Source organism: Acomys russatus, chromosome 26 (genome assembly GCF_903995435.1).
Source record: "Acomys russatus chromosome 26, mAcoRus1.1, whole genome shotgun sequence".
NCBI lineage: Eukaryota > Metazoa > Chordata > Mammalia > Rodentia > Muridae > Acomys > Acomys russatus.
The window spans coordinates 9,868,687-9,885,924 of NC_067162.1; the positions used below are offsets into that span (position 1 = coordinate 9,868,687).

A 17,238-nucleotide genomic window follows, 5' to 3' on the forward strand; every position below is an offset into this window, starting at 1 on the left:
CGGGTTTTTTATCCTTACGTTAGTGTCCTTCTCTGTGCTCTGGAAGTTGCTCTAGACCTTTGTTTTCCTGCAGCCTTTCTGCCTCATCTCCTTCCTTAAAAGTCTGAGCACCATCATTCCCAGCCACATCCCACTGCTGTGGGCTGGCTCGGGCTGGCTCTAGCACAGACTTCTTTGCTTGGTCAGCGTTCTCTTAGCCTCACTCTCCATAGTGAGAAGACTCTGTTTCCATATGTGACCAAGTCCAACACTTATATTACAGGATATCCCTCTGTGGCTTTAGTATAAATACATACATTTTAATTTACTGCCTGTACTGTTTTTTCAGAAAATGTAAAAGTGTTATTTAATTATTGAAATATGCTTATAAATGAATCTGCTATAACGAACATTAACAGATTTTATTGTTTATTTTTAGTTGGCAAATAAAACAAGTATTGGACTTTTGTATTTTGATGCTGTACGCCCAGCCCAAGGCCACATATTATTTACAGGTGAGCACCCAGTATACACAGTATTTAAATGAAAGTATTGCTTTTTCTAGCCTCCTTTTAATTCCTTCCTTCAACCTTGTGTTGCTCTACCTTAATCTGTAGCCAAGCAAAATAGGACCTGTTTATAAAATGAATATGCCCAAAGGAAACTTAAGATCGACTATAAATTCATCTTCTTGCTGCGTTTACTGTAACAGCAAAAGTTAGAGGGCACAAACTGAAAAGGAAAGTTAAAAGAAAAGGGGGGGAGCCTCTGGGAGGAATTAGCAATTGCACTGTGTCCATGGCTAGGCCCATCGGCTTCAACACAGTTGAGCCCTTATTATAGGTCATGCGGTGGGCCTGCGCAGACTGCAGCCACGCCCTGCCTCTCACTTTGTGAGTGCTGTACAGACATATAGTTCTGTCCTGCCTTTGTGTGGTAGTAGAAATGAGGCTGCCATGGGAATTCATTTCCTTTCGGTCACTTCCGGTTGCCAAACAACAGTGCGTGGTTCTCATAAATGAGTGTGTACCGCACTACAAAGGTGTGCACCTGTGAGGGTTTCAGCTTTGTCAGTGGAGGCCAGAGAGAGAGAGAGAGCTAGAGAAAGGCGGAAAGCCAGCTCTTCCTGAGACTGCAAGGAAGACAAATCTTTTTGCTCTGTCGTCCATGGTGAAGCGTTTGAACATCAGAAGCAGCCGGGGTCCCTTCCATTCGTGATGTGGGACGCTCCTTCGTTTAAGGATCTCAAATCACATATATAAAATCAAGAAAGATGGCTCTCGCCCTCCCTGCGCTTTCCTAGGACCCTGCCTTCAAGCAGGTGTGGGTGGGAATGGCCAGCTGCTCCCTGCCCCCTCTCAGCCAGGGTCTGTGGTAGCTACAGATAGAACCTGGAACGTCACCTCAGGCCCAGAGCAAGGTTGTGTTTGCTGTTCTTGATGTCTGTGTTTCCTCTCTAAATTACCATGTTGAGGTCCTAGACCTTAGATGTGTGCTTTCAGGACCTCTGGGGTGTGACTTGGTCCAGGGGACTGAGTCCTGGTGACTGAGGTTACTGCTTTCATACAGAAGGGCAGTAAACACGTCCATGAAGAGCCCTCATCCACGAGCCCCTGGAATCCAGAACCGCTAGAGTTAATGGCCTTCACTGTTGTGTGTAAGCCAGGCCGTGGAGTCTTGCTATAAAACCAGAACGGGGCACGATTAGCTTCAATTAGAAGTTGAAATGTTGGTGAGGATTCAAATGGATTCAGGTGAGTCTTTAAGATGGCTCTAAGGAGCCGGCTCTGGGTCAGCAGCAGCAGGACGGAGAGAAAGACACTTTTGGGTTTGCTAAATTCATAATCAAGAATGAAATCTGACTAACTGCTAACAGCCTTAGTTAGTTGCACTAAAGATTCTCTCATCAAAGACATTTTCAGTGTGTTCGAGTGAAAGTACTTTTTGTCTTTGAGATAAAATTAATTTAATGGCATCATTGGAGGTACTAATGCTTTTTTTATTTGGCTTTTTTCCTCCAGCTAGAAGATGATATCATAGCAAAACAGAAGTATTTTACACAAATAAGACAGTTTGTAAATAGTCTCGCTTCAAAAAAATGGTTTTATATTGAATTTTCAGCAGTTGGATTTATAGGTAAGCCATAGGCTACTGTGTTGAATCAAGCTCAATCTCTCTCTCTCTCTCTCTCTCTCTCTCTCTCTCTCTCTCTCTCTCTCTCTTTCTCTCTCTCTCTCTCTCTCTCCCCCTCCCTCCCTCTCTCTCTCCTCCCCCTCCCTCCCTCCCTCCCTCCCTCCCTCTTGCTCCCCCCTCTCTCTTTTTCTCTCTCTCTCCCTCCCTGCCTCTCTCTCTTTCCTTACAAAGACAGGCTCTTGTTATGTAGCTCAGGTTGGCCATGAAATCTGGCTGGACTTCAAAATCTTAATCCTCCTGCCTCATCCCCAAGTGCTGGGGATTACAGATATGGGCCACCATCCATGCTTAGAGTAAAGGTTTGCTTTCTGTCTGTCTGTGGTAATGTATTTTGATCATTTTTCTTTTTTCTTTTTAAAAATTATTATTATTATTATTATTATTATTATTATTATTATTATTATTATTATTATTATTATACAGTGCTCTGCCTGCATGTATACCTGCAGACCAGAAGAGGGCATCAGATCTCATTATAGATGATAGTGAGCTACCATGTGGTTGCTGGGAATTGAACTCAGGACCTCTGGAGGAGTAGTCAAGTGCTCTTAACCTCTGAGCCATCTCTCCAGCCCTTGATCATTTTTTCTAGGTAGACAATATAAATGCTCAAATTAACATATACACACATAAAAACACAAAATTGGGTGCTACGAGTATGCACATGTTCAGTGACAATGGTTCACTATCCCCCCCCCCTTTTTTTTTTTTGTAGAGGAATTCTGAGGGGCCAGGGTTAGAACTTACTGGGACAGTATATACCAGCAAATGCCAGACTCCAAGTCCAATCCCAGCACCTCAGCCAACAACTGACCAATTAAGAAACCCAACGGATTCCCAGAGAAGCGAAGCTGCAGGGAAGGGTGGTACCTGAGTGTCTAATTTCCAATCCATCAAAGCCACTACTTTTAGTATATAAATGCACTGGGGGTGGGGCAGGAGATGACTAGGGCCCAAGTGTGGATCCCCAGCACCTATATAAACGCTAGGCATGGTGGATGTGCCCATCCCAGCTTTGGGGAGACTGGGGAGAGACCAGGCAACCTAGCTGAATGTCAGGCTCTGTGAGAGACATGATCAAGAAAGACACCCCAACCTGGACCTTGTGCCTCCCCGTGTATCTGCACCTGCACATGCGTGAGCACACACCAGAAGCGCCCACAACACCCACACAGAAATGCTGTGTGAATCACACTGGCCACTGTGACTGTGTCATGGTGTAATTCCAGTTTCCTGGGTTATTGTTTAGATTTCCCCTTTCCTTCCTTCTAGCCTTTCCCTTGATTTCCTTTGAGCTTCCTGGTCTCCAACAGCTGGTTACCGTGTCCCTCATTTCCAGGAGCCTTACGTTAATTCATCGGATGGACGCACTCTCTCATTTGACTCTCTGAAAGAATCCCAGCTCTCTACTTTCACTTTGCCCCACTGTCTAAGTTTTAGATTCTAACAGGCTCAAAATTGACTTAGAAACAGAATGGATCCAAGTAAGACCCCTGATAATTCCTCACACTTGCACCATCTTGCATTTACATAAATGCTAATATGAGGAGCCTTTTTCTGTTCCTTGCTTTTTTTTTTTTTTTTTTTTTTAACCTTCAAAGCTGGGTTTTTTTAACTCTCAAGGCTGCAGCTAATGAGCTTCTTACTGCCACAGCCACTCTGGAAGTAAATCCCTGTGATGCATTCATTCAGTGGGAAGATCTTGATTGACACCAGCTTTCTGCTGCAACAGGACACAGGGAGGATGTGTTTGCCCCGCCCCCACCCCGCCCCCCAGCTCACCATAGAAGGACCAGGGAGGAGAAACAGCTCTGTCTCTCAGTCTGCAGGAGTGTGCTGTTGGCACTTCCTATGGAAAACCAGGGAGCATTTGGCTTCAAGATCTCTCTCTTGTGGATTTTCTCCCACCCATCGACCCCCTTGTGGCCACCCAGAGGCCTGTGTAAAGCACTCCCGTGGTTGCCCGGCAAGCCCATCTGTTCCTCACGTGCCCACACAATCTCATTTCTTCCCCAACTTTCCTGTAACATTTTAAGAGCGCAAGTGTTGTTTTACTCAACCTTGCTGAAAATAAGAAGAAAAGCCACTAATAGCTGCAGCACCCAGGGGAAGAAACGGCACTGTAGCTGTGTAACTCTGAGAATCTAAAGTCCTCAAAGAATGTTACCATCTCAGCAAAGTTAGGAGAGAGACGGGGAGACAGAGAGAAGAGAGTGAGGGACAGAGAGACAAGAGAGTGGGGCAGAAAGAGCAGAGAGGGGAGAGAGAAGAAAGAGAAGAGAGGGAAGAGGGGAGAGAGAAAGAGAGAGGGAGACAGAAACAGAGGGAGAGGGAGAGAGAGAGAGAGAGACAGAGAGAGAGAGAGAGAGAGAGAGAGAGAGAGAGAGAGAGAATTTGCGAATTTGCGTTCTCACCACATGAGAGCTCACGGAATGTAGACTACTCACGGGTATGACTACAAAGATATATTTAAGCTTCACTTCATACGTCCTTAAGTTTTGTGACTCTGGTAGCCAGAAACACAGCCTTGCTAGACAGGACGCCGCAGCTTGTTGAGAGCGAAAAGACAAAAGTTAACCATTTCCATCACTCAGTTCAACAATGGCCAGTGACAATTGCGCATATCATTAAGTGGTCCACATAGCCTCGACATCTAAAGAAAACTGTAGCTTGTGCCCATCTGACTTACTATATGGGGCAAGTCATTTTATGCTACCTACTTTAAAATGAGCATCCAACTGAATCTTTTCCATTCAGGTTTATTTTAAAATTTAGGACTCAGCAAATTAGAGGGAAAAACAGGGCCTAATTGTTTATATGTTTAAAATACACTATATCTTTAAGAACCATAAATCTAAAGTAGATTCTACCTTATAAATTCCTGATTAAACAATTTTCAAATTTTTGAAACAGTATTTTAGCATGAAATGACGGACTACAGGTTACTATGTAGTAGGCTCAAGGCCAGGTGGAAGGCGTTTGCACAGAACTGAGACAGTGGCTCTTAGTGTGTTGGTGGCTTAGTGTGTCTTCCATCTGTTGTCCCCTGTGAGTGGGACAACCAGTTCACATAAAATCAGTCTAGGCTTCCTAAGTAAAGTTGCCCATGAGCTTTTCCCTTTAAAACTGCTAAATCTTAATAGATTTTTTTTTTTGAGACAGAAGAGTGTGTGTGTGTGTGTGTGTGTGTGTGTGTGTGTGTGTGTGTGTGTGTGTGTGTACAGATTTGTCTATCCTGGACTCACTTTATAGATCAGTCTGGACTCGAACTAACTCAAAGATCTGCCAGCCCCGGCCTCCCTGAGTGCTGGGATCAAAGGCGTGCGCCACCAGCCTTCCCTCATACTTTCCTACGGGAACATGATGCTTTACGTTGCTGTCTCCCAACCTAAGCGGCGCGGGTTGAACTTCGTGGCTAAGCAGGGGCTAGCCGTGTTACAGAACGCTCGCTCCTTGACTGGAACGGCCCATGCTTACGTCACACACTTACTTTCCTTTTGCTTTTCTCCACAGGAAAACTCTTTCGATCAAAGGACCTGACTGACTTTGTACATTTTTTCTTGATGTTCCACAAAGTGAAGCCCATAGATATGCTTTTAGACGACGTTTTCCTGGTGAAGCTGTGCAACTGGGGAGAGCCTCTCGTGAGTGTCCGGAGTCAGCGAGTGCAACTAGGGAGGGCCTGTGCTGACTGTCTGTATAGAAATGCCAAACAGGCTTCGAAAAGTCACACACAGGGGCAAACAGAACAAAACAAAAACCCAGCCTCTAAAACAACAGCAAAAACCAGAGGCAAAGAAACAGAAAGATAATAAAAATAAAAATCCAAACATTTCAATATTTGCATAAATATAAATTGTCAAAATACACTGAGACGGATTATCAGAATAGATTTTTTAAAAACAGTTATTGCTATATACAATATATATCATATGAATATTATATTCACATATAATATACCTATATATAATACTATATTGTATAATATATCTATTTATTTATATAATACATATGAATATATATTTAGTCCAAATTATAGGGTGCACATGAAAAGGCATAGGTGGGGAAAGGTAGACCCCACATAGAATAAGCCACCAGGAAAGTGAGAGTAGTGCAGGCACGGGCTCCATAGTGGACCTCAAAGCAATAGGAATCAATGGGAGTGCTGCCCAGATAGTCAAGTGCCCTGGGGAGTCCGACAGGTACCCCATGGGGACTGCCAGACCTCGATTTTGCTCTTGCTAAGTTGCTAACAAGTCTGACAGATTGAAAAAGAAGACAAAAGGCACCAGCCTTAGACTGAGAAAACATGGTGGCAGAATTCACAGACCTTAATAGGATAATGAATGCTACAACTACATACAAGTAACCCCACTGACTTAGAAGGAAAGCGACTGCTTTGCACTGTTTGCTCGCGTCTTCCCCAGAACCTTCTTAGGCTTCTTGGCAAAGCGCATGTTCCTCAGGAACTTAGGGTCGACCCCTTAAGAGATTTCTGTCTTTGTGACCGGGGTTTCTTGATGCTATTTCGGTGTCATGTTTGAGCTTGGTTGTGTGCGGTGTGGTTCTCCGACTTGGCCATGTCTCCACAGTAATTCATGGTTCCCAAAAGGCCTGGAACTTTTTGAATGGAGTACTGGGTCAGGGCCTCAACTGTGTCCAGCAAGCAACTTTAGAAAAATAAACTAAGAAGAGGCACATTCAGATGAGCCTGACATTAAAACCAAAAAGAATACAGGAAAAACAAACAAACAAACAAACAAACAAACAAAAAACCCAGCATCCTAGCACCTGGAGAGTCAAGGCAGGAAGACCATGACTTGGAGGCCAACCTGGACCTGAATGAGGTTGAGATCTGCCTGTGCTACATAGTCACAGTCACACACACACACACACACACACACACACACACACACACACACATATACTGGTAGTGAACCAGCATTAAAACCAGGGTAAATCCCACAGGAATATAAATACAAAAATCTCCAACAAAACAATGGTAAATTAAAACAAAATAGTGAATTAAATTTTAATTTAAATAAATTAAAATTACACACCCTATAATTGACGCATTTACCATCTTAAGGAGGGACTGGGGAGATAACTGGATGATGGACCACTTGTATGGCTCCCCAGGTTCTTTACCAACTCTGCCACACAACACGACAGAATCCAAAAAGTCCCAACCAAACAGGAAAGCAGGTTTGAGGAAGCAAAGCCACAACATGTTAATGTCAATCAAGGTGCAAAACGTATGTCCTAATATTGGTGATTAAGAGAACTTTCAGACCGATGGGGATGGAACAGATCATGGCCTTCTGCACAGAGAGCTGAGTCTAACTTGTGGGTTAAAGGGTTTGAGATTTTTTTTTATGAATTTAAACTTAAACTTTAAAGTTTAAATTTAAACTTGTGGATTAAAGGATTTGAAGGGTTTGTTTGTTTGTTTTGGGTTTGGTCTTGGTTTGGTTTGTTTGGTTTGGCTTTTCGAGACAAGGATTCTCTGTGTAGCCCTGGCTGTCCTGGATTCTCTTTCTAGTCCAGGCTGGCCTCAAACTCACAGTGATCCTCCTGCCTCTGCCTCCCCAGTGCTGGCATTAAAGACCTGTGCCACCACACCCGGCTGTGAGATTTATTTTTATGAATTTAAATTATATAAATGATATAAAATGATCCTTAAATAGTAGTCATGATCATTTGAAATGTTTTTGTCAGTTTTTAGGATCTTAGGGATGGGACCCAGGGCTTGATACATGCTAGTCCCATCCTCTATCCTGGACCATGCCTTAGTTCTGTTTTGTTTTGGACAGCAGTGGTGTTGTGGTCACCCATTTTATATCTTCATGGAGATTAAACCACTTTCCATTAAATATAGTATGGACTTTGTACATTAATCAAATTCTTTTTCTATTTAAGAAGAGATTTTGGAGATATAGTTTGGTTTAGAATTATTGAGTACGGGAAGACAAAGCTGTGTACTCTGGCAGAATTGTATAGACAAGGAAATAGCCCCACCCCCAAGAAATCATCTAAGCTATTGAAATGAAAAGAGAGAAGAGCCAGTTCTGTAGCTCAGGCCTGCAATCCCAGCACTCAGTGGGCTGTGGTAGGGAGATTGTCCTGATCTCAAAGTCAGTATGGGCTACATAATAAGTTCTTGTACAGCCAGGGCTAAAGAGTAATGAGATCATGTCTAAGAAAATTAAACCACAACTATAACCAAAAAAGAAATCTACTTTTAAGGCAGAGAGAAAGATGAGACAAAAACAAAAACAAAAACAAAACAAACAAACAAACAAACAAAAAAACAAAAACAGTAGAACGTAGCTTGTGTGAGTTCATGAAACCACATATTCCCACGAAGCCATCCTATGCACATCTCTTCTGCTGGGCTATCCTTGTGTAGAAAGGCCCAGAGCTGAATATTTCATGCCAGATTTTAAATATTAGCACAGAACTCTAGAACGGAATGGATCTAAAAGATCCTGGGGACAGTAAGTGTCGGGGTCCCTGTGAAGATGACTGCTTACCTTTCCCCAGAAAGCCTGTCTCAAGCGCAAGAGGGAAGTGAAAATTCAGTACAGACCGTCTCTGTTCCAGCACGTGGGCACTCACTCATCGCTCCCCGGACGGATGCAGTACCTCAAGGTAAGATCCTGCCACACTTTGGCAGTGTAGCCTTGGTGAATCTGGAAAAGAGGAGGTAGTGGGCAGTGGTGGCACAAATAATTAATCCCAGGAGGCAGAGGTAGGTGGAGCCCTGTGAGGCCAGCATGCTCTACAATGGGAGACCCAGGACAGGCAGGGCTACACAGAGAAACCCTATCTCAAAAAACCAAATAAAAACAAAAACAAAACAACAACAACAAAAAACACAGCTGTCACTCTCTTAAGTCTAAAACTCAAACTCTTTAGCAAGAATATTTCAGAAATAGAAAGTCCTTACAAATGTAAGCAGTATTTTTATTTATACCACTATTGGCTAGGTTAAAAAAAAAAAAACAGCATTGTCTAGGGTTTAATCATTCTTAAATTTTACATCAGTTTTAGAAACAGTGTATTTTAAGTCAATTTTAGAAACAGTGTATTCATGTCAGTTTTAGAAACAGTGTTATTGTCATTGGGATAGAATATCTGAGGCAGCCATGAGGAAAGGGTTTGTTTCAGCTTACAGTTCCCTAAGGGTCAGCCTGGGCTTGCTCAACCCTCTTGCTTCTGGTCTGTGGTGGCGCAATGCATCAAGATGATGCAAACACAGGGCAGAGAAACTGAGCATACAAAGATGGCTACAGTCCCAGGAATCAAAATTCCTCCCCTTACGGTCCATCTTTCAAACGTTTCACCACTCTCTAGCAGTGTCAGAGCCTAGTGACCAAAGCTTCATACATGTGCCTTTGTGGGATGTTGACGAGAACTACAGTGACATCATCATCATAGCTGCAGAGTGGTTGTGCAGCCCTAGGGAAGTCCCCGTGCTCCTCGTAGCTTTCTCCATCTATAAAATTTAAGTCACCCGGAAGGCTTCTTTTACCACTGGAACACCATTGGCGTCTCTGCCTTTAGTGACATCACATAACAAGGGAAATAATTAAATGGATTATTTGTCAACCAAAACGGAAGCGCAAACATCTATCCTGCTATCATCTGTGCCTGCCCTTTTCTCTCTCTCTCTCTCTCTCGTACTCCACGCATCATAGGGAGGATGGTGTGGACTGTCAGTGTTGGCCTCCAGCTGCCAGCTAAGAGTAAGATCAGACAAAGAAGATCCTGAAACAACCAAAGGATAGCACCATCAAATACCTAAAGCAAAGCAGCAGATGCATAGAAGGGGATCTGTCTCTGTGGTCTCATTTTTGGTGGGGTTATAATAGCATTTCCCCCTTACATTTTATAGATAGATAGATAGATAGATAGATAGATAGATAGATAGATAGATAGATAGATAGATAGATAGATAGATAGATAGATAGATAGATAGCCTGGTATGATATTTTAATCTAAACTCAGTAAAATCAATAGGTATATAATATCTCATATTTAGATTTCATAATCTTGGCATTTTTACCTTATGCTTCATAGCACATAAAATAGACATAAGTAACAATTTAGCCCTTTACCAAGTGTGATTATATTAATTTTATTTATTTTTTTTTTTTTTACATTCCTAACAGGATGCTTTTTACTAGGATTTTCCTAAATCTCACAACTTCTTTAAAAATTATCAGACTCATTTTTGGGAAGAAGGGTACAGCAAGAATCAGATTTTCTCCAGTTATACTGAATAAGAGACTATATTCTGTATCTTTCCAATTAAGCCTTCAGCAATAAAGTGAGTATACAACTTTGATCTGTCTGCACAGTAATCAGATGGCCGCTCCTTTCACGTTGTAGAAAGATCTTGAGTCTTATATGGGTTCAAATTTGTTGTTAGAGTTTCCTTGATGTTTATCAGTCAGATGTTTCAAAAAGTTTTATACGAAGCAAGTTCCCAAACCTTAATATGTCTAACAAATGTACGACAGATCTACAGCATAGTTTTATTAGGAAAATCATTTTATGTCTAGTCTCCTACCTTGTATCACAAAAAACTCATTATCAAGTCCTTTTATGATGAACCTTAAATTTTTAAATTGTTTGAATTTTGACTAGACCTTCAAATTTAATAAATGTTCTATAATATGTGCATAACAAAACCTTTTCCTTTTGTGTTAATGGAATAGTAACTTCTTTAAATTACTACAAAATACTCAAAAGGGGCTGTGCTTTTTGGTTGTCAGTCAAGCCAAGTGCTTTTAAAAAAAAATAATCAGTTAATGTGTTTGTGTGAAAAGTGTTCTCATTCTTGTGCAGTGATTTTCTTGTTGTTTGAGACAAGGTCCCACTTTGGAGCCCAGGCTGGCCTCAGGTTGCAATCCCTCTGTCACTGTCTCCAGAGGGCTGGGATGGCTGGCAGGCATCATCACGTGCTGAGCACAGTAACTGATTTTACAGTGGGTACGTGCACCTGAGTACAGATTCCTGTGGCGCCTCCAGAGCTGGAGAAACCGGTGGCTGTGATGGCGAGTCTTCTAATGTGGGTGCTGGGACTCGAACTCAGGTCCCCTGGAAGAGCAGTCCTCCCCCTAACTGCTGAGCCAGGTCTGAATGGATGTGCTGTGTGCATTCATATATATATATATATATGTATATATATATATGAATATATATACATATATATGATATGAAATGTTCCCTTAGAATGTAGGAGTGAAAAACTATTTCCCCCAAAGTAGCCATGATATTTTTATCCCACTATGACCTGTTTTTCCCGCAATTACACAAAACTCAATTACATTGTTTTACTTAATATGATAGTTAAAATTTCACACTTCATTAGAAATATATATATATATATATATTGCACTTCACTATATATGTGTGTGTTTTTCGAGACAGGGTTTCTTTGTGTCACCTTGACTGTCCTGGAATTTACTCTGTAAACCAGGTTGGCCTCAAATTCACAGAGATCCACCTGCTTCTGTCTCCCAAGTGCTGGGATTAAAGGCATGCACTACCACGCGCGGCTAATCTCTGACTTTTATAAATTATTATAAAAGGATTACCATGAATGCTTTCACTCTTGGTTACCCTGACACTTGCATAGATGTATTTAAATATTTAATTATAAAAAAATAAGAGCCCATCATGGTGGCACATGCCTTTAGTCCCAGCACTCTTGGAGGCAGAAGCAGGTGGATGGATCTCTGTGAGCCTGAGGCCAGCCTGGTCTACAAAGCGAGTCCAGGACAGCCAAGGCTACACAGAGAAACCCTGTCTCAAATAATCAAAATAAATAAATAAATAGAATGAAGTGTGGTTTTCCTATTTTTTTTTTCTTTTGAGGGGTTTTAGCATACTAAGTAATGGGTTAACTGTGGCATTTATATGCATATTTGTTGTCCTTATTCTTCCTCCCTACCTCCCCTCAACCTGAGCCCTGAGCCCACTGCGACCCCACCCCCCATTTCTCCCTAACCCACCCCCACCCCCCCCCCACCCTCACAGCTTCTTGCTGTCACCTGCATTGATAATCTTCTTTTCTCTCTGCTCCAAAGGCTCCTGCCCTTCCCATGGTCTCTCTTCTGGCTAGTGGGACTTACCAAAGCGGCTCTCACACAGCCCACGGCGCTTCTTTAGCTAGGATGATCACTTAGGAGTTTGCACTTAGGAATGTGACAATATGATCACATTGAAATTGGCATTACCTACTAATGCAGCGATGAATTATAGGTTTTGTTGGTGCCCACTTATCTTTTCTGCTTCAAGGGGGTGGTGGTATGATGATATTGAGGCGAACACAATAACCGAATGTTATCAAAAATTACCGTTAAAATGACTGCATCCTTACTAATTATAAGATTCTTTCTAGATGTTATGGGATTCTTGCTTTTATTTCAGGAATACTGAAGATAATAAACATACAAGAAGAAACTTTGTCACACCTGATTCTCTGATATGTTGGTTCTAGCGGTATCTTTCAGAAATCGGAAGAGTGGATATAGATAAGTTATCTAGAAGAGGAAAAAGCAAGGAGTATTTGCATACATTACATGACAAAACTAGAGACTTTGCCAGTGACATTTTAGTCTAAAGTGTTTAAAACGACAAAATGAGAGAAGCCTCTAACATCTAAGTACCGTATTTTATTGGCTTAGACAGCAAAGCATCCATTTAACTTTATATCACACAGAAATAGCTAACGCTCAGCAGTGTGCTGCTGTCACAGACAGGCTCTATGGAAACCGATGCACATCTTGTAATTCCTTTGGCAAAGACATCTAAAGAGAAAGAAAGATTTGACCCAGCCAGGTCCCCCTTGTACCACCGTGTCTCCTTGCCTCTTAATAAGTGCATTTCAGCTGGAAACCCACCGCTGAATGCCACACGAATCAATGATCATCGCACACTTTGGTGCGTCCTGTTTCTGATAGTCATCTCTAAAATCACCACAGTTGGATCCATGAATGGTTTGGGAGTGTTTAGTTTCCATCTTTTCCGCACTGATTTCTGATTGCATTGCTCTTAGGATGAGTTTATTTGTGTGATAATATCTAAGGACTCTTGTGAATTGGAGTGTTCCATGACTTACACAAGAGTGTGGGGTCTCTTGAGAGATTATACATTCTTCATGAATGCTTTTTTATTGCTGCTTGCAAATATGCATTTCCAAACTTGAAATATAGGTGTGAACAGTGTGTACCAGTTTAAAAAACAAAAAACAAAAACAGAATGTGTGGTCTCGGGGCATGCCTTTGCAAACATTGCATTCACCTGTTTTTTTATAGATGTTGATTTTGTAAATTTAAAAAATGCCTTTTTAAAAGCATTCCTAATTGCTGGGTACAGAGTTCGCTGGTGTTTAAGTCCTTTTAGTTCTTACAATATTTTACCTACCTCATCTATCAGTTTCTTATAGGCATCTCTTAAGGTAGGCATTCAATGGTAAAATATTCCATTTACTTTATATATTTCGAACAATATGAGGTAATTCTTAATTCTGTGGAACCCTGCTTTTTAAGGTTGAAGTCTGGCATTTCCGGATTGCCTCTGAGCTTGGTATAAGAATAACGGACTCCCATTCTTAGTGGGTCTCCTCTTGGCCTGATCTGGGGGAGCCTAGATCCCCTAGGGAGCATCACATAGCCCACAGGAAAGATTACAGACCCAACCCTTTCCTGATAAGAAACCTGTTCAGTTCAGCAAGCCACCCTATGCTAATAAGATGTCTTGGTATCTTGGCTTTCAACCAATGATCTTTGTTGTTGTTGTTTTTGTTTTTGGTGTTTTTTTGTGGGGGGGGGTTGTTTTGTTTTGTTTTATTTTTTGAGACAGGGCTTCTCTATGTAGCCCTGACTGTCCTGGACTCACTTTGTAGACCAGGCTGGTCTCGAACTCAGAAATCCATCTGCCTCTGCCTCCCAAGTGCTGGGATTAAAGGTATGCGCTACCACAGCCCAGCTACAACCAAAATTAACTGTACCTGGAGATTCTCCCCCACCCAAAGGATAACTAAGTACTGCTTTTCCTTCTTCTGACAGGGCTGTTTTGTTACATGTAGATTAAGTGTCCCTGGCACCTCTAGTGCCAGCAAATCAAACGCACTCACCCTCAAACCCCTCCACACTGCCCAAGGTTTATAAATCTCTGATTCAGGAATAAAGGTTGGCTGCTCTCTCACTGCATCCCACCACCTCAACCATCTGAGACTCGCTTATTCTGGGGAAGAATTGTCACTGGACACAAGGGCCTTGACAACAGTGGCGGAGCTGCCTTGGCAGCTGCTGAAGTCCATTTCATCATGGAGAGAGCAATTCTGAGGGCTGCGACACACCTGCTGGGCCTACATCTCACTGCACCTGCCTTCTGGCCTGTTTCAGGGGCCACCCACATCCTCTGCCACGCTTAGCATGGCAGCTTAACAAAAGGCTGGAACTCTTTTGGTATCAACACGGGCTTTTGGAACTCCTGAGTTTCCACTGCCTTCTGATACCAGCAACCTCATTCTAAACAAGTTAACTGTAACAGTGGAAAACTCATTTCCACCTCCCTGGGTGGGACCCGGAGCCTCTCCTAGCCCAGGGGCCTTGCCCTGAGTACTGGTCCTGAGAGAGAAACGGGACCTTTGACCTTGAGGTCCCCTGCTCCCATCTGGAAGCAAGCAGCGCCTGGACCAGTCTGCTGGACACAGAACCTCCACCACTGCCAGGTGATGAATGATGATTTTTTTTTCTTAGTATTATATATATACATATACATGCACATGCACACATGTGCATGCTCGTGTGTAGGCAGATGCCCATATTGTTATATGTGCAGGTGTGCATGCTCATATATACCTACATTCATGTGGAGGCCAGAAATCACCTTTGTGTGGCATTCTTCTGCAGCTTTTTTTTTTTTTTTTAAACAATTCTCTTACTGGTACTTGGAGTTGATCAATTCAGCCAGGTGACTGAGCTATCTCTCTCATCTGTGCACATTTGCCTCAGCACTACTTAAAGAAAGAAGGAAAAAAAAAAAAAAAAAAAAAGGTGGTCATGACAGAAGGCATGGCAGAAGCCATTGCCGCCGTGGCTAGTCAGATACATATGAAAGCCTGAAAGAATTCTAGAGAAAATCCATCCAAAGGAGATGTCCCAAGAGGGAGAGGAAGCTGGGGAGACTTTGTTTAAAAAACAAAACAAACGAACAAAAAAACCCCACAAGGATTAACCCAAAAATAACACTGTTGTGTCTAATGACTGTGTTGCATGTTAATTTTTTTCACTGCAGAATTCAAATACCCTTTGCCAGGGGATAAAAGGCACAGGTGTGACAGGAGACAGTGAGAGCTTGCTCTGCTAAGGCCTGTTTATAAAGGGTTATGTGGAATAGACTATATTATGCCCATTTTGCTAACAGCAGAAATATTAGCAGAAGTGAAGAGACGGGGAACGGAGGACGGCTTCCCCTTTCCTTGGCCCTCTGCCAGCAGTCCCTATAGTTCTCTGATGACTGGGTATCCCATTGTGCACCCGATGTTGGGATGATTATGCAGTTGTTGCTGCCTGTGTTTAAATATGCTTACAGTGAACTGCCTAACCCAGGCTGACCAAGTCAATCTGCACCGAGTTTTCATTCTCATCTCCTTGTGCATTTGCTTCCCTGTCTGTCACCTCACACACCTGCAACACGTGGACCTTTACAAGAACGTTCCAGATCTAAGCTTTAGCAGAGTCTATGAAGTGGCAGGCAATGTAGCAATATTTGCATAGTGATACAGTGATGACATCTCTTGTGGACAGAGACACCTTCTAGTAATATGGTGTGGAAAGCTGTGTACTTAACATCCCCTACTGTGATTGAATTATGGCAAGAGTGAACAAATGGTGGGCGTGCAAATCTGGGCAGCTATTTTTCCTGAGAACATTATTTTTTTTTCCTTTGAAATGTTTTAAAAATACTGTTAGCTTCCAATTTTAGGTGCTTTGTCGATTTTAGTAGCCACTTCTACTATTAATGATGAAGTCTTTTGTATGAGCTGAGTTCTGTTTTGCTGATGTTAGGTAGCTCTAAGTCCAGATAAAATATGTGTGTGTGTGTGTGTGTGTGTGTGTGTGTGTGTGTGTGTGTGTGTATGAGATACAGTTCATTAAAATGAATGCCAAACATATACCTTAAGCCAGAGAGTTTTTATAGAAAAAAAAAATCAAGGAAAGTTATTGAAAGGTAAAAGGTACAAAGCACCCACCAACTCCAGGTGATTGCACAATGGTACAAGAGAATTCAACTCATCGGATATTTCTTGGCTCTGAGAATTGAACCCATGGGTCTCCCACAAAGAAGGCAAAGCTTTAAAAACCCAGATAGTTATAGTCCATTATTTCTAAAAAAAAGTTTCAGATCACAGCAAATTTCTAAATTCTTTAATGGTATAAGTGTAAAGATATTTAATCTGGATGATAAAATGATCTCTCTCTCTTTCTCTCTCTCTCTCTCTCTCTCTCTCTCTCTCTCTCTCTCTCACACACACACACACACACACACACACACACACACACACACTGCCTATTAGCAAACGCTAACTGGTCCAAGGTTCCTCTGTGCAATGTTAACTGTCCAAGCTTCATCAAGAGCACAACAAACCATGTCTTGATATTTACATCCAAGATATAGGAACCCTGGGACCTGTTAGGAAACTCATTACATTGAATAAATGGGTTTCAGAAAGAATATTTTATTACTTCATAGAAGCTGGAAAGATATTTGAAAAAAATCAGCATGTCCCCCATACACACATGAAAGAGGCTGGAGATGAAGCTCAGACGTAAAGCCTCATAGAAAGTCCATGGTCCTTCAAGGGAAAGTGATACTGCGATGATGCATGCTTCTTTGATGTGTGCTTCCTATCCTTCACTGCTTGTGAAAATACAAGACAATTCAACCAACAGGATAGATTTAGTAATACATAAGACACTACCTAATACTTAAACAACTATGAGAGTGTTGATCGGCCACCCAAAAGGTTCAGACTGCAGAGGGATT

The 17,238-nt window shown here is 42.1% G+C and overlaps 1 protein-coding gene across 1 annotated transcript in view; it reads left to right on the top strand.

Annotated features, from left to right (window-relative positions):
* The window catches only part of Mgat4d (MGAT4 family member D), a 39,675-nt gene that overhangs the window by 21,095 nt on the left and 1,342 nt on the right, over positions 1–17,238 (top strand). Inside the window, exons 8-11 of the mRNA XM_051169323.1 lie at positions 419–494; positions 2,001–2,115; positions 5,686–5,816; positions 8,716–8,823. Of these exons, the coding sequence (XP_051025280.1) occupies positions 419–494; positions 2,001–2,115; positions 5,686–5,816; positions 8,716–8,823 (430 nt within the window). The remainder of the gene's footprint in view (positions 1–418; positions 495–2,000; positions 2,116–5,685; positions 5,817–8,715; positions 8,824–17,238) is intronic.